The sequence below is a fragment of the Panthera leo genome, chromosome B3 (genome assembly GCF_018350215.1).
Source record: "Panthera leo isolate Ple1 chromosome B3, P.leo_Ple1_pat1.1, whole genome shotgun sequence".
NCBI lineage: Eukaryota > Metazoa > Chordata > Mammalia > Carnivora > Felidae > Panthera > Panthera leo.
Window position 1 is genome coordinate 2,836,503 of NC_056684.1, and position 26,920 is coordinate 2,863,422.

General features: G+C 52.9%; 1 protein-coding gene and 2 long non-coding RNA genes across 3 annotated transcripts in view; 1 reads left to right on the forward strand and 2 right to left on the reverse strand.

The window, feature by feature from the left end:
- Window positions 1-2,012: 2,012 nt before the first annotated feature.
- Window positions 2,013-2,831, reverse strand: LOC122221107. The gene is made up of 2 exons (XR_006203074.1): window positions 2,532-2,831; window positions 2,013-2,386 (listed from the first exon to the last, which is right to left on the reverse strand). It is a non-coding gene; the product is annotated as an uncharacterized LOC122221107 (long non-coding RNA).
- Window positions 2,832-2,992: 161 nt separating this feature from the next.
- LOC122221108 lies at window positions 2,993-4,777 on the forward strand. Its single transcript, XR_006203075.1, has 3 exons — window positions 2,993-3,191; window positions 4,153-4,213; window positions 4,602-4,777. It is a non-coding gene; the product is annotated as an uncharacterized LOC122221108 (long non-coding RNA).
- A 2,425-nt stretch (window positions 4,778-7,202) lies between these two features.
- The window catches only part of EFL1 (elongation factor like GTPase 1), a 121,336-nt gene continuing 101,618 nt past the window's right edge, over window positions 7,203-26,920 (reverse strand). The window contains 3 exon segments of the mRNA XM_042940842.1: window positions 7,203-7,498; window positions 14,646-14,830; window positions 22,300-23,282. Coding sequence (XP_042796776.1) covers window positions 7,310-7,498; window positions 14,646-14,830; window positions 22,300-23,282 — 1,357 coding nt within the window. The 3' untranslated portion in view covers window positions 7,203-7,309.

Here is a 26,920-nt window from a genome sequence, read left to right on the forward strand (position 1 = left end):
ACTCAGAAAAGGTACCATTTATGTTCAAGGGGAGCTTTGCCAGCCAAACCAGTGTGGAGAAACAGAGGCAGGGCAATCTGTCTGCTGCAGTGACTTTTGCCCCTTGGAAAGGGGCCCCCGCTTTTGTCCCTGAAATTCCCTGGGAGCATCTCCGAGAGCCCAACGTACGAAAGGAAGCCGTGTTCTCTGGAGCCCCGTGTGCTGAGACCAGGGTGTGTTCCGGGCGGGGGCTTGGCTTTGCTTCCTCCCACGCAGACAAATCTCCAGAGCACGTGAACTCAGAGCTGTTCTCCCGCCACTGCCTGGGATGGCAGTTCTCAGGCCCCCCGGCGTGTGAAGCGAGGACTGCCGGGAAGATGAAGGGGGTCACCACCCCCTCCTTCTGATTCAGTAGGTGTCAGGTGGGCCTGAGAATTGGCATTTCCGACCGGCTCTCGGGTCAGGTTGGTGCTGCTGGTCTGGGGCGAATTCTCTGAGAACCACTGACCCCTGGGACGTGTGCACCTGATCGCCCAAATTCCCCCGGGGCTTGCAGATGTTGAGAGCTTGGTGACCGGCCGGCGGCCCCTGACCTGGGCGCCGTGCCCTACAACCGGTGGCGGTGGACGTGGCCACGGTGCACGGATGTGCGATTCTGGGGCCCCAGCGAAGGGGTGGCCGTGCAAAGAGGGACGCCGGGCACGTCTCGGGAGCGGGACCCACAGCTGTGGGTGTTCAGCTGCGCTCTGTAGAGCCCCGGGAATTCCTATGGGGCCTCAGGGAGCTGCCACCTGCACCTGGGGCCGGGTCTGAGGCTCCCCTCCCCCCTCCCCCCCTGCTCCCAACGGGGCGGCTGCACTTGGATTGTTTTTACACTGGAACTTCCACACTGGGTTTCTCGCGGAGAATGCACTCTGGCCAGAAGGGACTCTGGGGGCTCCAGGGGTGGGTAGACTCCACGTGCACCCATTTTAGGGGGGAGCAGACCCCCCTCGGGTTTCCCTACGGAGGAGGGCTTCACCGGGGAAGCCAGACAGGTTATCAGCTGGGCGGCTGTCCCAAGGTCCCCAGGGGACCAGGCCTCAGGACCGCGCAGGGAGGCGGAGGGGACGTGTGGTTAGGGTCTGAGCGGCCCGAGGTCCCAGCCCCAGGAGCCGAGCACAGGGCTTCTGGTGACTCACCACCCCGCCACCTCCAAGGCCTCTCACGGGCACCTCTGTCTTTTTTTCTTTTAAATGTTTATGTATGTGTTTTGAGAGAACGAGAGAGAGCATGAGACGGGGGAGAGGGAGACAGAGAGAGAATCCCAAGCAGGCTCCACACTGTCAGTGCAGAGCCCAATGTGGGGCTCGATCCCACAAACTCTGAGATCAGGACCTGAGCTGAAATCGAGAGTCAGATGCTTGGGGCACCTGGGTGGGTGGCTCATCTGGTTACGGAGCCTGCTTGGGATTCTCTCTCTCTCTCTCTCTCTCTCTCTCTCTCAAAAACTCTCAGCTGAGCCCCCCAGGTGCCCCTCGGGGGTCTTCTCTTTCCCCTCCTCTTCCTCTCCCAGCTGGCTCATGATCCCGATTCCCTATTCAAGTTCCTGAGACCCATCATCAGTGTGCCTGGATCTCTGACCTGTGGGTGTAGCCACGTGGTTCAGAACATGCCCACTCCTGGGACAGGAGCATCCCGCGCCCTTCCCCTCCGAAGACGCTGTATGGGGGCTGTGGGGGGCACAGACACGGGGGCTGCCCTGCCTGTGGGGTGACCGGGCATCCGCCGGCCCTCCCGAAGTCAGGGCCGGCATCGTGCTGCCCTGTCTGGTGCATTCGACTCGGCCCGCAAGGCTCTCAGCGCGGCACCAAGCACGTCCCCACCCACCACCACCCGCCTCACTGCGGACGCAGAGCCCCTCGGGCCCTCGGCAACAGGCGGCGGTGCGGGACCCCTTTGTTAGCTTTTCCATCCCAGGGAATCGCCTTTTTCTGATCATCAAAGTACTACACGCTGGATTCGCAAAGGAAAAACTTTACAGAAAAACAATGTAGAAAGGAAACCGCTCTGTTAATTACGCCCCCGGCGATAAGAAATTTCACAGGTCCGTAGCCAGGTCTCTGGGTTTTTACGGAGCGCGTGATAACGACGCACACGCACGTTTTAAATACGTGGTGAAAACGGATTCAGGCAAAGTATAGCATCTTGGGATTTCGGACCCTTCAGGAGCTTCCAGCCCTCAACCAGCCACGGAGCCAGCAGCTCTTTCTGGATGGACGTTCGGAGCCTTCCCGGTGGGGGCCGTTCCACACGGCCCCGTGCGGATACCTCTGCGCGCTTGTGTGATGCTTCCGTAGGAGAGGTTTCTAGAAAGATGCCCAGGGTGCACGTACGACCACCGTACATTCTAGCATGCACGGCCAAGCTGGGGAGAGACCACTACTCAAAGCTGCTTGTCCGGGCCGGCCCGCAGCTGCCAGGGCCTGGCCATCCCCGCCGCCCCCACCCCCACCCCCCCGCCGCCCCCATCTGTAGGGGATTCTGAACAACCTTCTGGGAGAGAAACATACCGTGAAAGGAAGGCAGCAGGACACGGTTGGTTGAGTCACAGAAGGAGGTAATAATCTCGAGTGCGCTAGTGACGGCCGCTTGAATCCATCCCCAAGCCTGGGGACGCCCGGGGGCACCTGTCTGTCCGTGTGGGAGGCGGGTTGCCAAGGGGCTGACTTGCTCAAGACGCCACAAAGCCTGGGACGTAAAGGCCCGCTGCGCCGAGGCCCCTCCGACAACACCAAGAGGGAGAGAGAAGAAAGAAACAAAATCCAGCTCGACGGCTCCGGCGGGAGCGCGGCTCAGGGAACGTGGTGGCGGCCGGCAGGGGCCGGGGGGGGGGGGGGGGGGGCAGTGGTGAAGAGGACGAGGAGGTCACGCCCCACAGAGCGTGGATCTGACCCCGGGCCCGGGTGAGACACGCCCCCCCCCCCCCCCCCCCCCCGAGCCAGCGGTCCCGAGGGGGAAGCCGAAGCCGCGGTGTGACCCGGGCCACCAGGCCGTGGGCGCAGGGCTCCCTTCGGGCAAGGCAGACGCCGGGTCCGCGAGGAAGGCTCCGTGCACATCACCTGAGAAACGCCAGCCCTGTCCGGGGAAGGGAAGCAGCTCTCCGAGAGAGGAGGCCGCGGGTGGTCTCAGACCTCGCGGGCTTCCGCCGCCTTCGGAGAACCACGTGACCAGTAAGCGCCGCTTTTTCCGTCTGGATCCAACCCTTTCCAAACGCTCAATGCTACGCATCTGGGAGCTAACAACCGCAGCTTATTTGGTGGGGGGCAATTTTCAAAACACTCCGAGGCCGCCGTGAAGCGGCCAAATGACTTCACCTCCAAGTGACATTCTCAAGAGGGAAGTTTCCTAAACAATTTTTTCCAAGTTTGTTTACCCTCGAGAGAGACAGAGAGAGAGCAAGCAGGGGATGGGGCGGAGAGAGAGGGAGAGAGAGAATCCCGAGCCGGGGCCCGAACCCACAAAGCGGGAAATCACGACCCAAGCGGAAACCAAGAGTTGGGACACCCGGGCGCCCCTAAAAGTGAAGCTGTGTTAGTGAGAGAAAATGTCTTTGGAAAAGGTAGCATATGAGATGGAACGTGTGTATTTCCAATGATCTCATCTGATAGCAGAACAGGAGTCCACAAGCTCTGAATTTTCCAGATGTACTTAAAAAAAAAAAGATAGAAGAGAAGTAAACATTCAAAACTAGACCTCTCATAAGGTCGCTTTTTCTGAGTTCGGACAAATAAAAAAAGAAACATCTAAACCTGATGTTCAAACAAGGCTGTCCGGTGTGATCCAGCCTTCTTCCCTTAACGGCCCATTTATCGGTGCCCCAGATCCTACAGCTTGCCCCTCCCTTCCTTGGCTCCTACTGGGTCTCACAGGCAAATGCCTCCTTCCTCCGTCCCTCAGTGTTCTGTCCAATGACCCTTACTTTCCCGAGCCTAAAATAACGGCGTATGCACGTGGAAAGGCTCAGTGATTAAAAAAAGTGATCGTTAGGATTTTGTTACATCAGAAACCCAGCCTATGAATTTTCTACAACTAATCACCGAGAAAAGGATTTTTTCCCCCTCTGTACCTCCATTTTTTATTTTGTTATTATTATTTTTTTGAAGTCTTAAGGGTTTCTCTATCTACTATAAGGTAGAAGATACTCTCATCCAGACCCAAGACCCGGGAGGGACGTGCAAAATCAACAAAGAGGGTAATGAAGTAACCCCCAAACCAAACGCTCTAGCCCTGCCGGGGGAGGGACCGAGGTGTGGGATAGAGAGAGTTGCCTGGCCCTCTGGAATGTCCTTATCAACCCAGGCCCAGAGGAAGGGGATGTGCATTGGAAGAAACCCCATCCCGCTACTCAAGCCTCTGGCCTTCCAGCCCTGGGCCACGACTGCCCAGGTTGGGAAAGGCCTGGACCCTTCACTCCAGCCCTTCTGGGAACCCTTACTTGTTCGGCCCCCTCACTCCCTTCCTGCTCGTCTTGTCTGGTCGGAACCACTCTGCCTCTCTCTAGAGCCTGCTGCACGGGGCTCCGCTCATAACCAGAGGGCAGATACACCGCAGGGTGGTCTCTTCCCTCTTCTCATTCCCAGGCCACTAGGAGACGCTCTCTGTGCTGCAGGCTCTGTGACCACCGGCAGGATCAAAGGAAAGTGTTAGCACCTCCGAGGTCTGGTTTCTGTGTTTTGGTCAACATTCATAATCTTGTTTTTAGAATCTGATCTAAATGCTTGGCTTTTATTGTTACTTTTATCTATTTCTTTTCTATCCTAGAAAGTTTAAAATGCTCTCGGCCTTAAAAAGAAAGGGCTTGAGGGACGCCTGGGTGGCTCAGTCGGTTAAGCGTCTGACTTCGGCTCAGGCCATGATCTCGTAGTTCGTGAGTTCGAGCCCTGCATTGGGCTCTGTGCTGACAGCTCAGAGCCTGGAACCTGCTTTGGATTCTTTGCCTCTCTCTTTCTCTGTCCCTCCCATGCTCATGCTCTCTCTCTGTCTCTTGATAATAAATAAACATTTAAAAAATTAAAAAAAAAAAAAGAAAAGTAAGGGTTTGACTGTTTCACAATGAACAGCTTCTAATTTGCAGATTTAATAACATACTCACCTGGAGGGCTCCTGCTCTGTGACAAGCTGCCTAAGGCTCCAAGCCTTCTTTGGTCGTTGTCAGACAGGAGAGAAGGGGTATTGCCTACCCAGTGCCCTACTCTCCGTGCCAGGTGCACAGGCTAGCCTAATTTCTGAAATCAATTATTTTCTAAACTTACCGGCCAGAAACGGAGCCATTATATATTTCTGAAACTTGGACACCATTGCTGTTAGTAGCTTTGCCTACTGGGCTGGAGACACAGAATATAAATATAGATATAAAGATGCCCCAAGTCCTTCCCTCTGCCATAGTGAGGACCCAGCTCCTGTCGACGATCCTAACACAAATCAGGCAATAATCCTTGGGAACTTTTTGTGATGCGCCTGGAACAGGGCTTACTAAGAGGTGTTAACTGGATGAGAAACGGGACCCCGGGCTGTGGGCTGTGAACTTAGCTATTACCTGGCACACGCACACTTGCACGTACTGTTGTATACATGCGCGCGTGTGTGTGTGTGTGTGTGTGGTGTCCTAGGGATCACAACAGGACTTGGGTATCTCCCCTCACGTCTATGGACACTGACCCAAGCAGCTCGTCCCTCTGCCCCTCTCCCCGCCCCAGCCCCTGGCCCGCCCGTGCTCCAGGGTCATGGGGAAAAGGCATTACAGCCATGTTGTCCGGTGCCCGTCCCCAGAGCAGGACGGCCATCCCCAGACATCAATGCCAAGTCCTCCAGGAGCGAGGGTCCTGGGTTGGTGGCCCCCCGCTGCCCGAGGCCTGCCCGTAACTGACTACAGACACCCCGTCTGCGTGAGAACAGGAACACTCCCGCTGCCAGTGAGGCTAGGCTTTGGGCACGGCCCCGGGGCACGAGTGAGCAAAGACACGGTCTCAGCACCCGCACCTGCCGCACAGGGACGTGGTTCCTGATTGGGGGGGGGGGGGGGGGTGCACCGCGGCGTGCACGTGGGGTGGACGACTCACACGGAGGGCTGGCCGCACCCCCCGGCCGGCTTCTCCGGGGTCACTTGACCACTCGTGACCGTCTCCCTCCACGTGGGGATGGTGCCGCGTCACCTCCCCCGCGCCGGCGCGTCTGGCAGGGCCCCACGGGACTGCGGAGAGAGCTCCAAGTCTGGGGCTGCGCCTCCTTGCGAAATGAGCGAGTGCCGGGAAGGGGCAGAGTCCCAGAGTACTTGTCACGGCACGTGTGGCGCTCGGAAGGGTGCTGTTTACGAAGGCTGCCAATCGACGCTCCAGCTTTTCCTCCCTGTCAAAGTTTTCAAGATAAACCGATGCCTGGAATAACTCTCCTGAGTTAACTCAAGTATCTGTACCTGGTAAGCTTAAAGTGACGGTGACTTATGGAGCCACACTCTCGCCAAAGTCGGGGTCAATTAGAGCCGACCAGCTAGACCATGGCTCGAACGAACAAAGATAATGTTTCTGTAACTAGTATTAGGACCTCGTTTATTGACGTAGTGTATGGGAAGAAAGCCCATTGAAAGCCTCTCAAAAACAAAGTCTGATCTGATCGTCGTACGTGTTTTGAAAGAGAATCCTTCTTTTAAGTGGCTATAAAAATTACTAGTGCAGCAAGCATCAAAAATTACAAAATCTACTTTTGGCTGAATCGCGTTGGCTCCTTCCAGGAGATCTCCCCGAAGGGCGCAACCGAGGAGGTTTAAGAGTGTTTGCAATAAAGGAAATAATCTCGTCACGTCAGCTAACGTCCCTGAAGGTTAACAGGAAACCACCCAGGAAGTCACAGAAGTTATTTGTCTAAAGAACAGGCGTACGGCCTAACTCTCACCAACACCTATCTGAACACGAGCGATGTGATTTATGAGGGAGTGCGAAAGCAGGTTTGAGGCCAGCGCCAATCGGATGGGACAGCGTGGCCACACAGACCAGCAGGGCGAGGGTCAGCTACGACCGGGTCGGACTGCAAGTGGTCTCTCGAGGACGCGGCCTGACGTGGGAATCAGTTAGGACCGCGCCGGAGCGAACTCCCCCGGGGCGCGGGACGCCGGGAACTTCTCGCCTCGCACCAGAATGGGTCAACAAAACCACTTGGGAGACACGTTCTCTCGCACCTCTTTAAAGTACTTATAAGCATCAACTTTATTGGCAGTGGGCTCAGAGAGGTTTTCCCAGTATCTGGCCTGGGGTGACACCTCCGTCCGAAAGAGGCGGCCCTGCCGGGGGCGGGGTTACTTATTTTTGCTGAGGGTTCTCTGCTTCTCCGCGTGCGCCACCACCTTCTCCTCCACGTAAAGACCCTTCCGCTTACGCACGGCGTCCATGTACTTCCGGGCCTGGTTCTCAGAATCCGCCTTCTCCCCGAAGTGTAAGTACTCCTCCTCGGTGGTTGGTACCCAGAAGGGGTCGCTGGGGATGACCTGGCGAGAGAAGGGGACAGAACGTGCCAGGTCAGGCAAGCATACCTGGACTTCAAACAGCCTTGCCAAATTCCTAGCGTGAGGCTGAAGAACCAAAGTTAAGCCACGAACAGCCGATTGCTGGGAAGGGCAAGGAACAGTCGTGAGGGATCACAGGACGCGTGAACACAGGGAAGCAGCTTCAACAAACCTGTAAGGTGCACGACGTCACCCCGAGGAACAAGGGCGACTCTTAACTTTGAATAACGTGACGGAAAAGCTCCCCCTCTCGCTCGGATGCATCTGGGTACCAGAGGGGTCTTTTCATTCACTTTGCCTTCGTCCCCAGCAAAGACCAACGCCCTTAAGCCCACTTCCGGTCACGCCGAGCTTTTGCTCCCAAACTCCGTGGTGTGACCGGTGAGCCGGGCCGCTTGGCCCATGTTCTGTCGGGACGAGTGGCAGTCGGCACTGCCCTCCCTCTTTGGTCTGGGCCCCCGCCTGCTGGCGCCCTCACGGTGAGGGGGACACGTCCAGGGGAGCCTCCTCGTGACGGGAGGGAGAGGGCAGAGCCTGGGCCCCGGGGAGGGGGGCGGCGGGGGGGCAGGGCTGGTCTGTTAAGTAGTGACTTAGGGGTGCCCAGTCCCTCTGGGATGAGCAGCTGCCGGGTCACGAGGCCCACAGCGATGGCCACGCTGGACACAGACTTCCCTGAGGTCCAGGACAGAGGGGGCGGACAGTTTCCTGCAGGCAGAGAAGGTTCCACGAGCCGCACACTCGTGGCCTGTCTCTGCCTCCTCGCCAAGGGTTCCCCCAGGATGTGACAGGTAAGTGTGAGAAGAGAGAGGACCGGGGGACAAGGGTCTTCTTCCCCTCTCCACTAGAAGTGCACAGTCCGCCCCGTCCCTCCGCGTCACTTCCGGAAGCCGCCCTGACCCGACCCTGCGGCAGGAGCCCCGCGGCCTGGCTGGTCTCATTCTGGAACGTGGCGGCAGGGGCTCCGTACCCTCCACGGTCGAGACCACACTCTCCAAGGTCAGCCTGACGGGTAATGAAGGTCAGAGTCTGGCCTTCACACCTTCTCCGGTTTGTCGTTTTCTCTCATTTCTCAATTCGGGAAAGAAAGGGGTGGTATTTACTAAGTGGCCTCAAGTCCTAACGCTTTTCAATTTAAAATCTAGAAATGGCGGAAAAGGAAGTAGTTGCTCTTCAGCACCAGCAATGGAAGGGTCTGGTCTGTGAACCGGGAGGGGGACGAGGGGAGCCCACAGTAGTAAATGGGGGTAAAACCCCTGTCCGCGTCCCACAGGGCGCCAGGCCAGGTCCGCTGCCCGCTCAGGACGGGCCCCAGCCGCACAGCCCAGGCCCTCTCTCTGGACCTGGAAGAACCACGTGTGCCCTGGGCCGTGGCTACCACTGGGGGACAGAGGGCGGGACGGATCGTACTGGGCCCGTGTCCGCGGTCCTGCGCCATCCGCCCTGGTGAAGGCGCCGAGCTGAGCAGCTGCGGAGCTGTGGCGCTTGGGAGGGACAGGTGACTCGGAGATGCCCCAGGGTGACGCGGGGGAGAAGACCCGACTGAAGACGGCTTCGCACAGGGCACGACAGGAACCCCCGCCCCAATCAACAGTAACCAGACTCGACAGAGGGAGCATTCGTCACCAAGTAAGAGAGGTGACGGAGTGACCGAGAGTTACAGAGTTCACTTAAAAATTCTCCAAGAAATAAGGGGCGTGTGGGGGCACTGCATCCATAAAACATGAGGCAGCTGTAAAAAAGTAAGAGCTAGAAATCCTAGAAATAAATTCAGACGGAAGGATGAAAAAGAAAGAACCTCGGCAGGCAGGTTAAATAGCGAACCGCTGAGAAGACCCCGTAAATTAACAGACTCGACGTCCAGGATAAAGAACTCCTACAACCCAGCAGAAAAGACGAGCAGCCCAACGGAAAGACGGGCAGAGGACTCGAAGGGATCTTTCTCCAAAGAAGATGTACGAATGGCCAGCAGGCCACGAAGAGACGTCGGTCATTAGTCACGAGGGAGACGCACATCAAAACCACGACGAGGCTGCACCTCGCGCACGAGGGCGACTTCTACCAAACACGGAAAAAAGTGTCTGGTGAGGAGCCGGTGCCCCACGCCGGCCCCGGTGGCGCTTCCTGGTGAAGACCCCCTTCTCCCTCACACCACGCGGCCACAGAAGCCCTCTCCTTGGGGGGACAGCCGGGAAGCGGAACGTCCCCCGGGCAGTCGTCCACAGACTGTCTACGCTGCGGGAGACTAGTTTTAAGCTGGTTACTGGCATCCTCCCCTCACATCACATAAGCCCATCAGAGCATATAAAGAAGCTGCATGTTCTCAGCAGGTCTGGGGAGTAGCAGTGAAGAAACTGTTAATCCTGTTTACAAAGTGATGTGTTTTTATAAATGTTTATTTATTTTTGAGAGAGAGAGAGAGAGAGAGAAACAGAGTGTTAGTGGGGAGGGGCAGAGAGAGAGGGAGACACAGGATCGGAAGCAGGATCCAGGCTCCGAGCTGTCAGCACAGAGCCCGACGCGGGGCTCGAACCCACGAACCATGAGATCACAACCTGAGCCCAAGTCGGACGCTTAACCGACTGGGCCACCCAGGCGCCCCTAAAGTGACACATTTTATAAAGAGCAGTAAGTGAACTATGCTAGTTGAGAGACACCAGACTCAGACCGGTCCTTGTTTCAAAACCGTTAAGACCAGGGGTTTCAAAAGGTCCCATTCTGCGTGGCCCTCCGCACAGACTCCAGGGTAGACTCGAAGCCTACCTTCTGCACTCACCTCTGCGTCCTGGGGTCCCCTGGAGTCCCGCTCCAGACCGCCCCTCGCCGGGGGGCTCGGGTGCCCACACCGTGCCGTGCGCTACAGAACGGCACCCTCGAGGCCACAGGGCAGAGCTCGCATCAGTTTGGAAGAAAAGGTGCTATTTTCTAACTGGTTCACCCAGAATTCATCTGCCCACAGCGAGAATGTTGTTTTGCAGCCCCACAGCCTGGAGGGGACGGCATTTTCTAGCTCACGGGAAGGAAGGCTCCCAAGTGCCAGCTGCTGTCCTGGGCATTAAAAACAAAAACAGAAAGAGGAAGAGGAGGAGGAAAGGGGACAGCAGCCCAGAAGGGAAGCGCGTGGGGAGCCCCGTCTCAGGTCTGTGCCCAGCTCTCGCTAGGACGGTGGCTGGCGGGTGGGAGACACCGCGTCCGGAATAAACTTCTTCAGCGCTACTGTGCTCACAGCCGCGGCCTCCTCACCCCGGGTGAACTCCAGCCCGCCCCGCCCCGCGTGGTCTCAGCATCGAGCAGCCAGTCTTGAGGTTGTGCTGACATGCGTGTAGAACTCCACTGGGTGGGAATATTTTTCTCTCTGTGCCCGTTATTAGCTCCTTTTCTTCCCTTTTCACAGAAGGGGTAAAACAGAGAAATTATGAGATTGCTGACTTCAAAGGTTTCCTCATGGAAAATGCCTGTAATTTTATTTTCTCTATTTTTTGAAGCACTTTCTCTCAAAAGCTCTTGATTGTAAATTATATGGTGTGATAGAACACAAATGGAAGAAAGTGCCTTGGAGCGAGAAGCCAGAGCTCAACAACTGTGTTATTTCTAAACCCAACTAGGGGGGAGAACGAAGACAGCCAAAAACTATCACATCAATGACATTTAATTATAACGTCGTTTTCAAGACTTTCACAGATTTGAAGCTGTCGGGAGTGGGGACTAGGACAGGTGGCAGGGGGCCGGCAGACGGTGGTACAAAACTGGAGCGGGCTCTTCTCGACCGCACTCGTCTCTAAATTTACCAAGAGACTGACTTTTAATAACCAACTAAGACAGAAACTAGTATTTAAAAAAAAAAACAAAAAACTACTATTAAGTACGTAAGATTTCTGGCCTTTCTTTTGTAAGTGAGAGAAAAAGCAGATGGAAAAGTCATCGTGGTTTTCACATTAACAAAAATTGCCTGTTTGGTAAGAACCTGCTGTTCCTAAGTATCTCTTCTCCTGTTTTCTTTGCTAATAGGTATTTCAGGCTCGGGATGAGGGGAGGCACACTCTTTCTGTAAAGAACCAGAGTGCAGGCCACACGGTCTCTGGACAGGACCTACAGAAAACACGTCTAAGAATGGGTACGACCGTGTTCCGGGAAACTTCGTTCACCGGAACAGGTGACGGGCCATCGTCTGCCGACTCCTGATTAGTCAGGCTCCATTTCCCAACCTCCTGGTTAGGTGGGCGCTGTGACATGTGGCCGCGCGACTGGCTGTGGGCACTGGGACATTCACGTCCCTGCAGGGAGGGCACGCGCCCTCCTCTTCCCATTCTCCCACTCCCTGTTCTTCCCGCCTGGGATGCGGACGTGTGGTGCGAGGGAGAGCAGCCACTCTGGACCCTCGGCACAAGCCACGTGCTGACAAAGGAGTTGGAGCAGCCTGGGCCCCCGCCCCCGCCTTCCGCCAGCCCAGCATGAGCCCCCACCGCCCCTGCCCCCCACCCCACCAGGGAGTCCCCTCCGCCCAGGCCCCCGCCCCACAAGAAGACAATCTACTCTGAGAAGGTTTCCACAGAACAGTCTTACCTGCTTACTTGCCAATTAGGAAACAATGAAAACTTCATAGAGTTTTAAAAATGTGCTTTATAAAACTACTTTCAGGGATAAGGCCGACTGTGAAATGATCACTTATTTTTAGCAAACAGGATATGTGAATTCAGGAACCCAGTTCCTCCAATCATGATGCCCCTACGACAGCTCTGAATCCCTGCTTTGGATCTGTCCACACACGGGACCCCCCGGGATCATGAACTTGCACTCTCTGTGTTCTCGTCAAACATGCCAGAACCTGGCCTTGTCACTGGTGGGATCAAGGCCACCTTCCTGAGACGGACACCTTGTCATCGGCAAGATGGTCGGACGGGTGAGCTCCAAGTTCTAGCACCGATGAAGACAGTGCTTTGCCCTCTCGAGGTCACTGCTCTAAGTGGGATAAACCCCCCTTCGGTTCTAAATGTCAGCTGCACTGCCCTGTGATCACGCCTGGTCCCTAAAACACACGGGGGAGGACTCTGGAGACCGTTCCAGTAAGATCATCCCTAATAGACTCACTACAGACGTAGTTCTTCAGAAGCTGCTTGGACAAATCTGTTCTTTGTATCCCTCACTGGTGTTTATTCCTCTGTAATAATCGAGTGCCAAAAACAAAGCTGAAAAGGTCCAAGTTTGGGTAAGTGGGAAATTACTACCCACTTAAGTTCAGAAATTAACAAATAAATGTTTTGGGGGGTGCCTGGGTGGCTCAGTCGGTTAAATGTCCAACTTCGGCTCAGGTCATGATCTCGCGGTCCGTGAGTTTGAGCCCCACGTCGGGCTCTGTGCTGGCCGCTCAGAGCCTGGAGCCTGCTTCGGATTCTGTGTCTCCCTCTCTCTCTGACCCTCCCCCGTTCATGCTCTGTCTCTGTGTCAAAAATATATAAACGTTAAAAAAAAAAAAATTTTTTTTAAATAAATAAATAAATGTTTTGGACCTCCTGTTTTCTGCATAGTGAAACATGGAATGATACCTATTTTGATATAAACCGATAAAACCACCAAAACTTCATTTAGTTTCTAGACAAAGAGACAAAATGAAGAAAATTTCATAGTAAATCCCTGTTAAGATGAAGACTGTACTGATTAAAAAAAAGAAAGAAAAAAAAGGAGACTACACCAGAACATTAACCGTGGTTCTTTCGAGCATTACGGATGTGCGTTTTTTTTTTTTAGGAAAAGTAGACACAACTGCCAGTTCTGGACAGCCACTTCCCTGGTGTCCGTTTAGGTGACAGGAACCGCCCAATTAAAACTAGATTTGCCGTCAAAGTCCGGCTTTCTGAAGTGCTGATTTCCTTGACTACAAAAGTCACTTTAAAAAGGAAGTTCTCCCTCACTTACCACATTCCCCTTTATTACCCGCACTTCAACGGTTTCTTTAAATCCTGCTCTGGAGAAAGGGGCCCGTCTGGCTAAAGAAAGTGAGAAAAGGGACGAGCTGGCACCGGACGTAAACAGTCGTGATTAGGCAGGGCTAGAGGAGACAGCCCCGAGTGCGTCCACACCACCGGGAGCCTCCCACGGTCGGGCACCAGGCTGCACGGTCAGCATGCCATCCCAGGGGTGGGACGCACTCGGGGGGCCTCCCGGCTTGCCCAAGCACGCGGCAGAGGGGGTCTCTGCAACCCGAACCTGTGGCAGCACAGCCAGCGCTGGTCCCACTAGGCACGGGCCTCCCCGGGAGAGGGAGCCATGGGCCGTGCCTTCTGTTCCCTACAAAGTGACAACAAACGCTGTTTTCCTAAAACAGCCCTTCTTCTTACATCCCATAGCTTCCAAACCCTCCTCCTGACCCGAGACGGGGTCTGGAAGGTGACCAGATTTTTCCGCTCTCCTTCGCCCGCCTGTCCCGCGGCGCCCTCCTCCTCAGTGCCCAGCTAGCTCTCCTTCCAGGACCTGCTCAGGGAGGCTGATCTGACCTCCCTACTCCGTGTTAGTACCCTCCCCGCCCAACCCCAAAAGTGAAAAAACGATGTCTTCACCATCTTTTCCTCTCCCCCAGCAATGCGGACCCACGTTTGCAGTTTTAAGTGCGGGTAAGGTTTGCTCTTTGCCCACCTTTACCGACACCGACAGTGAGGGGTTGTGATGGACCCTTTCACCCCACAGCGCACGGAAGTCGCGGAAACCCGCAGAGTCCGCGGCGGGGACTGAGGACCACAGAACGCACAGGAGCTTAGAGCTGCTCCTTGCCAACACGACCGTTCCCCTCTAAATGCCCGAAGTATTTTCCCGCTGGAAGAAAAGTTCCTGAGAGCTTCACTTTCAACACGTCTGTGATTTTTCCCTTAAAATTCTAACCGCTATCTTCAAAGGGAAACACAGGATCGAACGTTCTGCGTCTTAACTTTTGCATCAAACAAAAGTGAAGAATGAGTGTGTGTATGTGTGCGTCACAGGCCCCACGTAACCTCGGGACCCTTCCATCTGGAGGAGAACAGCCCCGTGCCTTCTCCCAGGCGAGGGACTGAGCGGAGGCCCCACAGAGGCTGCCACCCTCGGGGTCATCTGCAGGGAGCACGCCGGCGCCTGAGGAGGCGGGACGGGGCTGGACTGTTACCTCCCAGTGGCTGAACACCAGCTGCGGGCTGGCCAGGCCGCTCGTCCTCTTCCTGATCTCGTCAGCAAAGCCGAAGCTCTCGGCGACGGGCAGCACCGCCTTGATGATGAACATGTCCGTCCCTTCTTTCATTTCTTCTTGAAGCACTCGACCTTCTCTCTTGGACAAGACCGCGTAGACCCGACCTGCGAAACCAACACGGCTCTTAAATTCACTGACCGGTGACACGTCCCGAGCCACACAGACACGCGACCGCTCACGCTCCCTGTAACAGTCCACCGTGAGAAACGGTGCTCCCGAGAATTCTGGTTTACACAAGCATGAAAACTTTTTTCTTAAGTGTTTAAAAGTAACGCGACAAAAAAAAAATCGGAGACGAAAGGCGAAACCACCCCAAACCGCACTGCCCGAAGGGCAGACCCCTCACACAGCCTGAGAAGCGGGCGGCTTTGAAAAGGACCTTTTGATGCAACGTCCCCCATGACGGTCAGTCTCCGGGTGTGAAACCCAAGGAGACGAGTGTGCCTGGGCTTTGTACACACTGAAATACTCGTAATTATGAGACATTATTGATTTGATGAGGAAAGCGCGAGGCTATTTGGGCCCAGTAAGCAAGGAAAAGACACGGTAACATTTTTATATTAGAAATGAAAACAACACGCAGAGATGTCTGGTCACGTTTTTAAAAACTGGTTAACACGTAAGTGTCGTAAGTATTTCTCTTCCCCTGGAAACCGTGTGTGGCATCTTTCCCGTCTGATGACAAGGTCTACCCAGATCACAAGAATGCCCGCACATTCTCTTGGCTAACTACATTTTCGCAGTCAGGCCCGATGCCGCCTCCCACTCGGGAGGGAGAGGTCTCCCCGCTACAGAGGCCGGCTTCTGGAAGGGTCCCTCCGGTGCTCCAAGAATCCTTTTAGCCACGAGGGGGTCCAACTCTGCTAAGGACAGACAACTGAAAACCACACACGGTTGTGAGGAACCTGTGGGGCCAGCAGGCACGTCCCCTGAGGCCTCCGCTCACCTGCCACTTGGAAAAAGGAGTCTCGGCTGCCTGGCTGGCCGAGGAGAAGAGCGCAAGAAAGACGGCCCGTCTCCTCCAGGCGTAAGCCCCCACCATGGAGGCCCGCGGCGCCTCCCTTCCTGCGTGGGTCAGGACAGGGGCCTCCGACCAGGTACCGCAATGGAGACCGAACATCATTCATCGTGTAATTCTCGGCCATTCGGTTTTAATTCCACTAAAACGAAATCCCCAAACTGAGGCATAGGAATGGATCACTGAGCAAAGGAAATCCGCTATAAAGAGACCCTTCCAAACGCACTTGGTTTTCACAACAGCCGTGTCCGATGCTTGGATGCATTCGGAGACCCTCCAAACTGGCCACTGTTCCAGCGGGGAAATTATGGTAGCCACATCCAGGAGGACCCGTGACCCTGCGGCCTCTGAGCACATGGTCTCCCCTCCACCGGGGCACCTGCTCCACTACTGGTCAGTCACCTGTCCTCGCACTCAACAAAAAGTCACGGTGCACCTGCTGCGCGAAGGCACCAAGACACAAGCATCCGCTGGGGAAAAGATGGCAACAAAAAGTCTAATCGATGCGAAGTTTTGATCAGGGCGGGACTTGGACTACCAGATAAACAGATAAACGTCTGGACCCAAATTCAAGGCCTTTTGTGACCCGGCAGCAACCCCTTACTTCAAGCTCTGGGGCCCGCAGAGCCCACAGCTGCAGACCCTCCACCGAGACCGCAGACTCCACTGAGACGGCACACGGGGCGGACCCTCCGCCCTAAGCCGGGGTAGGGCACCCGCTGCCACGGCACACCCTGTGGGCACAGTTCTCCAATCTAGGGTGCGTCTCGGCCAACTCCACGGAGTTAGAGCCCATCTGGAACCACCTGGTCCGAGTGTCCTGTGGTACCCTAAGATCAAAACGGTCTCTTCGCCACGTGGGCTCCATTGAACCTAATCTCTTTCATGGCACTACATATTCCCGTCTGTATATTTTCTTCTCTGATGGGCAGCGAGATTGGTCTGGAGACTCTACAATCCTTAGAGCTGGGAGCTCGGCAATTAAAGGTATGTTTTGTTTCGTTTTTCCAAAATTGAGGAAAGGGAGCAGCTGTTCACAGCAATGTTTTCTCTTACGGTAAACAGACAGGAAACGGTGCGGATTTCCAATCTGGGGATGATGGGAAGTAAATTCTAGCATAACAAGTTGATAGGATATTATGCATAGATTAAAATGAAAATTGTGAATACCAAGTGGCCAAATGGAAGCATGCTTTTAAAATAAGTAATAAACGCAAAAAGCAAAACATTAAACTGCTTCCACCATAAGGTTACAGCTATGCGAAACATACTATTACAGACAAAGACTGTAAAAGAGTGGAAAATGACAGGTTGATTTTCAAGGAGGAAGATTCTTCTTTTATGTTGTGGTTTCTGTTATCGTTGGTGGCCCTTGCGGTGTAACTTCAATTAAAACACACAAAGAAATTGGTGGGCACTTCTTATAAACCAGGTCACGCTAACCTCTCTTCCTTTTGTTACAGAGCGACCAGACTGCTAAATCAGGCACGTGTGGTTGACAGGATACAGATGGGCTTTGACCAAACGTGAGCTACAGTGTACTGTGGACAGAGCGGGGGAGGCGGGCCGGCCGCTCTTGTGCAGATGAATCCAGCCACGAGTTTACAGGAAACGCACGTCAACAAGTTATGCCCACCCTGGCAAGATGTCCTGAGGCGGGCGTCCGTGTTCTGACCGCGGCTGCGTGTCCTCACGACGGTCACCAGCAACGTAAGGGTCCGGAAGGCATGATGACCAGATCCAAAGTTGACAGGGGGCCGGAAGGCTAATAAATACTTTGGCAGCATCAGGGTGACCGGGTGAGGACCCAAATGTAACAAGACACAGGTCCGTGTGGGTTAACGCGAAGTGTTACTACCGTTGGCTTCAACCACCCAACCGGCCAGCGTCGGCATGGTAATGCAGAACAGAAGTGCCCATAAAACCGAGTCGGAGCGGGTTCCCTCCAAGCTCCGTGGCAGTCTGCAGTGCCGTGGTACAAAGAAGGCCAATTTCACACTCAGCTGCTCAACTCAAAATTATTCTACCCATCAAAGCCCGTTTCAAAGAACTATCACTTTAGAAAAGTCTACCCTGTTTCAAATTCTGCTAATCCCAATTTCTCATAAAATTTCACTGGAAGACCACATTTATTCACTAAATTCAGCCGTGCTGTTTCATATAATGAGGCTTTGTCGCCTAACGCCTCTCTCCGAGCAGGGATCGTGCTTCGACACGGTGTAGGCACGTACACACGTCAGTACGTTTTGTTGAAGTGAATTAGGAAAGGCCGATGAAATGGAAAAGGGACCCCAAGTCTGGAACAGAGGAGGCTTTTAAAAGCAAACAGTGGCACTTACTAAGACTGTCCCTGACACCTCAAGGCACGTGTGTTCTCGCAACATGAGCGCGTACCCTACAGGTGAAAACAGAAGGCGGAAACTCCAACACCAGCAGGGACGTGTGATGTCACCGCCAGATAAAAACAGTGAGGAGCCAAGAATGAAAGAAGCTAACAGGTCAGAAGAAGAAATATGAACGTGACAAAAACACAAACCAATTCTAACGTCCGCTAAGTGAAGGGCACTTTTCATGGGTAAAAAATGAGAACAGAACCGGGCCTTTGAGAAAGTAGAGTTTGTAAGCGAAGAGGCCCATTTCCCCCGATGAAGGGATATAGGTCAGGCCTCTGTCCTTCTACAGAACACCCTACTCTGACCACCTATAGACGATGTCTCGCTTTAACACCTTGTGTAGAAAGAACTCAGTTTTTAAGAGAGACTAAGAACGCTCATTTTGCTTAATAAGAAAGACCTGAATTTGTCTTTCAAGTTGTGCTAATTCTTAGAGAATTAAGGCATCCATCAACAAAGTCTGGGAGACGTCTGAGTATCTGGGCAGGAAGCAAAGGCCTTAGGGTCACCAAGGTCTCCTCATTTCTTGTTCCGGATGAAGGCGGTGATTTAGAAAGAAAAAGAAAAGCGCAGAAAGCGAGCAGGAGGCTATATTGACCTTGGGTACAAGAAAGTGGCTATCATTACCAAAGGACCCCTTGAAGCGACCCAAAATGGGCTTAAGAGAAGACCCTCAACTCTGAGCAGCAGGGCCTCCAACTGACTCTGGAGGAAATGACTCCAGACCAAATCGAAACACGGGGTGTCCGTAAGGTGGCAGCCAGCTGGTTGGGGATAAATGTATCACGCCAGCCAGAGCGTCTGGGACAGAGAGCCCGGGACTAAGCAGTCCACGCAGAGGGCGCCGCCTCGGAGGGGCCGGAAGGACCTACAGCACAGCGGACAGCGACCTGGAGGCGGCCAGACAAACACTAACTCTGCTCCTGAGACAGAAGCGGGGCGAGTAGCCCTGCGGATGATCAAGGTACGTCTCGTCCTACAAGTGCCGGGACGCCGTCTGACGGCCAGGTGGACAGGGCCAGGAGGAAGACAGGCCTGGGGCTGCCTGGTCACGTGCAGGGTCCTGTGAACTCCTAATGGAGACGGGAAAGCGGGCACAGAGCACGGGCGCGACAGGGAAGGCGCGACGGCCTGCCTGGAATTTCAGCGGATGAACGCCACCACGGATTCTGGCTTCAGGTGTTAGGTGGGAAAATCTGCCTGGCCAGAAAGCAACGGACAGATGCCACTCCAAACAGATAACGTAGGAGAGACGGCAATCTGGGGAGGAACTGTGCATTCCTATTATCACCCCAGGAGTCCGGAAGGCGGAGGGATAGGCACAGATGTGCGTGGACCCTACACTTCCAGGTCGATCATTTCAAGTGCACGAAGGAGGAGAAGGAAAACAAGTTTCGGGATAACAAGTCCTAAGATAAAATTCCTTGGAGGAGTAATGAGAGAGAAATACCAACCATGAATGATCCCAATGACAGAAAAAGGAGGAGAGATCCTCCCCTACCCCAAAATACAACAGTGGCTCCAAAATAAATGTGTCGGGTCAAGGCGGGCAGGTTGCTGCGCCCTCCTGGCCTGTTGTAGGAAGGTGCGCACGACGGACGAAGGAGGGCTGTTAAAACCAGAGCAAGCTGAGCCCGCCAAATAAAAGGGCCAACGAACGACACCAAGCGCGGTCTGCGGTGTTAGTTTCGAAATAAGGCCGAGACGTGCCCACGGCGTGGAGAAATGAGTGTGGCGTCAACAGAGAGGCGCTGGAAAGCAGGGCGTCCTGGTATCCACGTCTCCTGCATTCTCTTCGCTGGGGAGAACGGGGGACAAAGGGGCCGGGCGAACAATCACAGCCGAGAGCGCACCGGGGCCCAAGACCCCCGGGAATCTGACGAGCAGGCAGCGGGCCTTCTTGAATGGGTTCCGTCTCCGGGGCCAGGGTCACATCTCACGGCCCTAAAGAACGTGTCTTTTTTGAGAAATTATCGATGACGGGAGGTGTGCTGAAGTACAGGCGAAAGGTAAGGAACAAATGAACTTCTGGGGGGATAAAAACACTGATTCTATAAACTGCAGATTAGGAAGCCGTATGCCAATTTCCCGCAGTGTTTTAAGAAAACATCATAGAGGTTTGTACATATTTCTGCGAGTAGGAGTTACTTGCGTCTCGAGACGCATGGACTTTCTGACACAAAACCTCACCAACCTCAGCTTACTTCTTCTATACGGTGGGCAAGGTGATCGTCGGGGGAACCTACAGACACGAAGGAGCCTCACTCCACCCACCCACTCAGTTCACCCCTTACTGAGTTTCAGTTCTCACGAGAGCAGACACGTGAAAACACAATCAGTGTGTTACGGCTGTGGTGCTGGCACTTCCCAGAATCCTCCCTGTACTGCTGGGTGTGTGACAAGCCCGAGGAAAACTGCACTGTCCAGATGCGTGCGGTGCTCACGGAAACACACGCGTTCGCGGGACTCTGTCATCTGTACGGTCTGGTCAGTTGCCAAACTTCGGATTCTGCTTTCTGGGGAACGGGCGGGAAGACGTGACTTATCTTGAAACGGGAACGAGGCTCACGCTGGCTTCCCAGGGGTTCACGACAGGGGGTGGTGGCTAAATCCCACTGAAAGATCGCTACCGTGCCGTGGCCGTGTGGCGCCCACGCCGGTCGGCACGAACGGCTGCTCTCCGGTGGGTGCGGGGCAAGTGAGAGGTGCCCCGGAGGACAGCCCCGGGAACGGTGAGAGGGCACCAAAAATCGCACCGTGAAAAATCAGCGGAAGGCTCCGGAGAGTTTTCTCAGGGACATGGAGCAGAAAACTCACGTGCTCCTCGGGCGCATGAAGTGCTCGCGCGGGGGGCGCGTGGCGGCGCACGTGGCTGCAGGCCAGCAGGCGACCACAGAGGGAAGACGATGCTTCCTCAGGGGACAGGCTGTGAGCTGCCCGTCGAGGCAAGTATTCAGGTGGCGGTGGTTCGTGGCAGGGCCGGGGAAACCGGAGCAGCCAGGTCTCCTGCACGGCTCCCCGATTCCAACTCCACCTCCGCCTCCGCCAATCAAGAAAGCTCTTGGTGAAAACGAAGAATAACGTCCGGGAATGGTCTCGACTGGTGTTCCTCCACCAACGCACGGATCCCACGAGCTCGTAACGATACGCTGGCCCAAACGGGGCCGAGACCCATCACGTGCTCCCTGTCACCCTGCAGACACCGTGCGCGCGTGCGCGGCACACACGGGCTCCAGGCGGGCGGTCCTGCGGGGCCTACCCCCTGCAACTGTTCAACCCCGCTGCTTCTGAAACGCTGCTTTGGATGCTCGGCCCGTCTCGTAGGAACCCTACTGTGGAGGCAAGCCCAAATTTCTTTAGAGAAAAAATACCCTGACGAGTTAGATACCTGTTTTTAGCAACTGATCAGCAGAAGAACCTTACTAAAAAGAAAGTAAAATAAGCACACACTGACTCAAAGGGCCTCAGAAGAAACCTACAAGCTCTCCAGCGCCGTTCTGGCCCCTGAAGACGGTTCTAGGACCGTCTCTCACGGGAGAGCTGCCGCAGGCCAGGCACCCCTCTAAAGCACGGACTTGTGTTCTCGGGTTAATCTTCACAGCCTCTGGTCGGTTATCTTCCTTTTTACAGGTGAACAAAGTCTCCGTGAAGTAATAGTCAAAAGTCAAAGCAGCTACTAAATGCCAGGGCTGTGTGTCTCCAGGGATCCCAGAGACGTTCCAGAGACAGAAAAACCGGGAGGAGGATCTGACGGAACGGTCAGTGGTGAATAAAGCCCCCGATGCTCTTCTTCTCCCGAAAGGACCCAGCACTTCCAGACGGCCTTTTGCCTTAGGTGTGCAAGAATGTCACCTCACTCTCCGATGGTTTCCAGAGAGACTCTGCCTACCTGGACCGACAGGGCCACTCACTCGGGAACACCGCTGCACGTCAAACCTTACGCCTGAGACCGTCGGGACAGGAAGGAGCCTGTCTGCTGCAAACGAAAAGATCTTTGGTAATCACGTTTCCTCCCCCATCGCCATTTCACTATTTAAGGCGTTCAGAGCCCTTAGCGCTTTAGTGACCCAGATGACGATGCAGCTTCTGCAAAAACAAAAATTAAGTGAGTCTGAGTTTTCTGACCACAGAGACCTCTCGGTCCTCACCCTCTTTTCCTTACCAAGAACGTCACCGGTGGCCATGATGTCACACGTGTACATGGCTGCCATCAGACGCTGAGGCTTCACCTGCAGGGCATAGCGACAAGCTTCTTTCATGGTGGCAATGAGCTGTCCGGAGAAGGGTCCGTAGCAGTCAGTGAGCGAAGACTCTCCTCTCTGGGATGTCTTCTGCTCCGAGGGCTCAGAGCCGCCACCTTGCGGCCCCCCGTTTTCGCCTCTGCCGGGACAGGCTTCACCTTCCGCCTGTGCCTCCTGTACCACGTCCCTTCGCTCTTGATTATGTTTGTCACTTGCCCCTTGTTCTTCAAATTTACTTAGGTCCCATTTTTCCAGAATGAAACAGACGCCCATGAGAGGCTCCTCACACATGGGGCCCGAGAGAGTTGCTAGCTGGAAACCACTCACGATGCTGTTGCCCAAATCTCGGTATCTACTGGCCTCTTTGGAAGCTTTGACGCCTGAGCCTGTCCATACTGAGTTCTGGAAGTCTTCGCTTCTATTTACGAGTATGTTGGGCCCGCATTTTCTTGGCCCAAATGACCAGATTTGGTCAACAACGTTCCTCCATTTTCTCCCTGTTAGGTGCTGCTCTAGTTTGCCTTTGAATTCACAAATTTTCTCTTGGGTCTTCTGGTGGATCGTCTGAGTATTTCTGCCCTCATTCAAAGAGGATGTCAACTGCTCCATAGAACGAATCAGATCACTATTTTCTTCCAGGAGCCGTGTGACTTCTTCTGGAAGGGGCATGGCTCGAACACTGAGCACGGCGAGCTTGTTGGGGGTTGTTAGGGTGATGAGCCCATCAGAGTCAACTTGGATTCCTTCCGGGATTTTGCTCTGATCTTCTTTTGTTTGGTGGATAACTGCAACTTTTTGTTGTTTGCCTATTTCTTCGTTGACCATGTCGACTTTTGGCGGTTTTGTAATTGTTTCCCTGAATGGAATAATCGGTTCAGACACGCTGATCTGAATCTTCGCAAACCTACAAATTCAAGAGAAATAACAAGGTTACAATAAAAATGGCATCAAAACTTCCCTGCAGAACTGTGACACAATGAGGATTCTGAAGAAGCACAGAAACATGAAAATTATTTTACTAGGAAAGATCGGTCCTTTACATTCTATCAAAATTCAAACACTGCTTTCATTTCGGATTGAAAGGACCACCTCCAACGGGAACAGACCTTCAGGGAGTTCTTTGCGTACATTAGAATTTCACCGCTTTGTTCGCTCTCAAAACAAATCAACCATCTATTTAGATAATATGGTTTTGAGCGGAAAATAAATAGTTTCGTAAGATTTGACATATGAATTCTTTACAATATGATTTGCCAATTTAAAAACCGGGAGAAGAAAAGCTCGATGAGTACAACTCTAAACAAGGAATCACAGAACTTGAGGACACCTAGTCAAATCCTGACAACGGATCTGGCTTTGATAAATGCTCACAGCCAGGCTGGCGTGACCCAGGAGTTTGTCTAGAGAGACACTTTGAACAAGAACTTTCTGCAGCGATGGAAATGTTCCGTATCTGCGCTGTGATGACTGGACAGCTGAAATGTGGCTACTATAACCGGGGAAATGAAGTTTTCTTTTTATTTAATTAAATTACATTTAAATAGCCACACGCAGCTATGGAGCATTCGATACGTGGCTGTGTGACCGAGGAACCGAAGTTTTAATTTTACTTAGCTTTAATTTTAAATGGCCACGTGTGGCCAGGGACGACTGTATTGGCCACAGAGTCTCGCACCTCGGTCCAGTACCGAGTTCAGAAAGCCCTTTTTCCACGTGCTATCAAGTTTAGTTTCATGCCGCATTTTCTTCCAAATGAGTTATAAGTTCACGGTGGGCAGATTCTGGAAATTGGCGTGGATTGATTCGGAAAACAATGAAACCACCCAATCTTTCTTTATTTTGTGTCTACTTCATTCCCAGGTAACACTAAGGCTCTGGGCTGGTCTCTACCTGCCACTGGCAGTGTGGATGGATATGTGCATAAACGCATGTGCAAGTATGTGTGTCTGTTCACACACACATGTCATATGAAATCTTGGGATCGTGGACCAATGCTTTTCTCTGGGAAATGTTACGCAGTAAGGCAACTAAATACTAAGTTTCTGAAATGGTCACATTTGATTCTAGATTTGTTTCTGGTTTCTGCAGAACATTCTGGGGATCTGGGGCAGGTATCTGGTTTATTTGATTTTATTCTTTTTGATTAAATTTGAAAACTCAATACATGGATGGTTTTCTACAAACAGTATGCTACCAAAATAGGTACAACCAAATCTAATTGATTTTAGACTAGGAAACCTGAATGGACCAGAATGTGTGGAGGAAAATAACAATGTGAAAAAAATTATTCCCGAGAAAGGTTTTGGTTTTGCCAGTGAGCATGTTCACTGTCAAGGATTAGCTCATTTCAATGCTCTTATCGTTACGGAAGGTACGGGGTGGATGTCTTCCTGACGTCGTACGGAAATGTCTTTGTGAAATGTGTGATGGCGATTAAGAGTGCACCTGTCATGATGAGCGCACTGAGTAACAAATGCGAAGCTGAATCGCTACATTGTACACCTGAAACTAGTGTAATGTTGTGTGCTAACTACGCTGGAGTTAAAACACAAAACTTAATAGAAAAAAGTACCACTTTATTCAAGATGCTGTGTGCCTACTCATAAAAACGATAGCTAACGTCCCATCAACACGTATTCGGTGCTTACTATGTAAACCAGGATGTGCCCTACACATTTTCAGGTATTAAAGAAATGAAATAAAATATATTTTCCTCTTCGAACCTGACAAAGACAGCATACACAAACCCGCAGTTCAATCTCACCTAAGAATTCGGATATAAGATCTGAAATAACAAGGGGGAAAAAAGGATGTATGTGCACTTTTTCTTTTCACTAATCACTTATTCCATATGACACGGTGTGCTGTTTTACAGGTAGTTTATCTCTAGTAGGTATATTAGTATCCTCCTTGTCTAGAGGAGAAAACCGGGTAAGAAAGACGAAGTCACTCTCCCGAAGTCACAGAGCTAGTCGGTGGCGAAGCCAGGTCTGACCCCAGAACCCGTGCTCTTCCCAGTTAATGCTGTAGTGACAAAGTAAACAGCACATTAAAGGAATACTTCACCGTAACACGAAGTAGCTTTTATCATAGGGCATAAAAATTTATTTGTATTAGGAGATCTGTTAAAATAATACAGCATATTGAAAACGTCAAATAGAGTAACCAATCTCAGTAACCATCTGTAAAAATGCTAAATTCGCATTCAATTAAATTGAATACCCATTCCTCACTTAAAAAAAAAAAAAAGTGAAAGCACGTAGAAATCTCAGACACAGGACGATATTTTTCACATTATCATTATTTAGAGAAAATATGGTCTTATTCTTAGAACTGAACTGCGACAGCTACCGCAACTCTGACAGCAAACACATTTTTTCCTCGTGCTGTAACGTAGGAAGGGCTGGGAGTCTCATCAGGCCTTCGGTTTCCGGGGGTCCCAAGAAGCCCCTTGCAGTAATCACCTCTGAGATTGCTGAGAACCACTCCGCGCCACGAAAGGGGGGTGCACATCCTGTCCCACCTGCAGAGCACCTCGGGGCCAAAGGCCCTCCAAATCCGGGCAACGCGGAGCCGGCCCCTGCCTCCACGGGAACACGGTAGGCTCTGACCGCCCGCAACTTCCTGCCGTCTCTGATCACCACCACCTGGAGATGTTGCCGTCTCTGAGCTCCTGAGATCTGGTTGCTAAGAACCGTGACAGTTTCTCTGGCCCGGACACGACAGGGTGTCCCCTGTCTCCCGCTCCTGCACGTAATGTATTTCTGAAGATGTGTGTCAAAGTTGAAAAGGGAGCTCATGTATTAGAAGGCAGGTTCTGTCCTATGAGAGCTAAACGACTCTAGAGTTTTATGTATACTCCTAATGTAGGTACAATTGTAAAATTTTATAGTCCTATGGAACAGGTGACAAAACAATAATGTACAGATCTGTCAGTGACCACAAAGTAAACACCCACGGAAACTACCACTCAAGTCAAGAGACAGAACGTTAGCAGCCCAAGGACCCTCATGCCTTCCCCCAACCCCAAGAATAGAACCACTATCCTGGGTTTTACTCTAGTCCCTTCTTTAAAATTCTTATCGCCTGAACATGTAACCCGCATGTAACCCCTACCCGCTATAGTTCAGTCTGGCGCGCTTTTAATACTGTAAGTGTATATATAAACAGGATCAAATCTTTTTTTTTTCCAGTTGGGTTCTCTGGCTCAGTATTATGCTGTGACATATCCATCCATGTTCGAATAGCTTGTTCACTGAGGTTACTATACAGAATTTCACGGTAAGAAGGTATCATGATTTATTTGTCCACTGTACTGTTGGGAGTTGTCTCCAGTTTGGGGACTATTAAAACATTTGTTGGGGCGCCTGAGTGGCTCAGTCGGTTGAGCGGCCGACTTCGGCTCAGGTCATGATCTCGCGGTCTGTGAGTTCGGGCCCCACATCGGGCTCTGTACTGACTGCTCGGAACCTGGAGCCTGCTTCGGATTCTGTGTCTCCTTCTCTCTCTGACCCTCCCCCGCTTGTGCTCTGTCTCTATCAA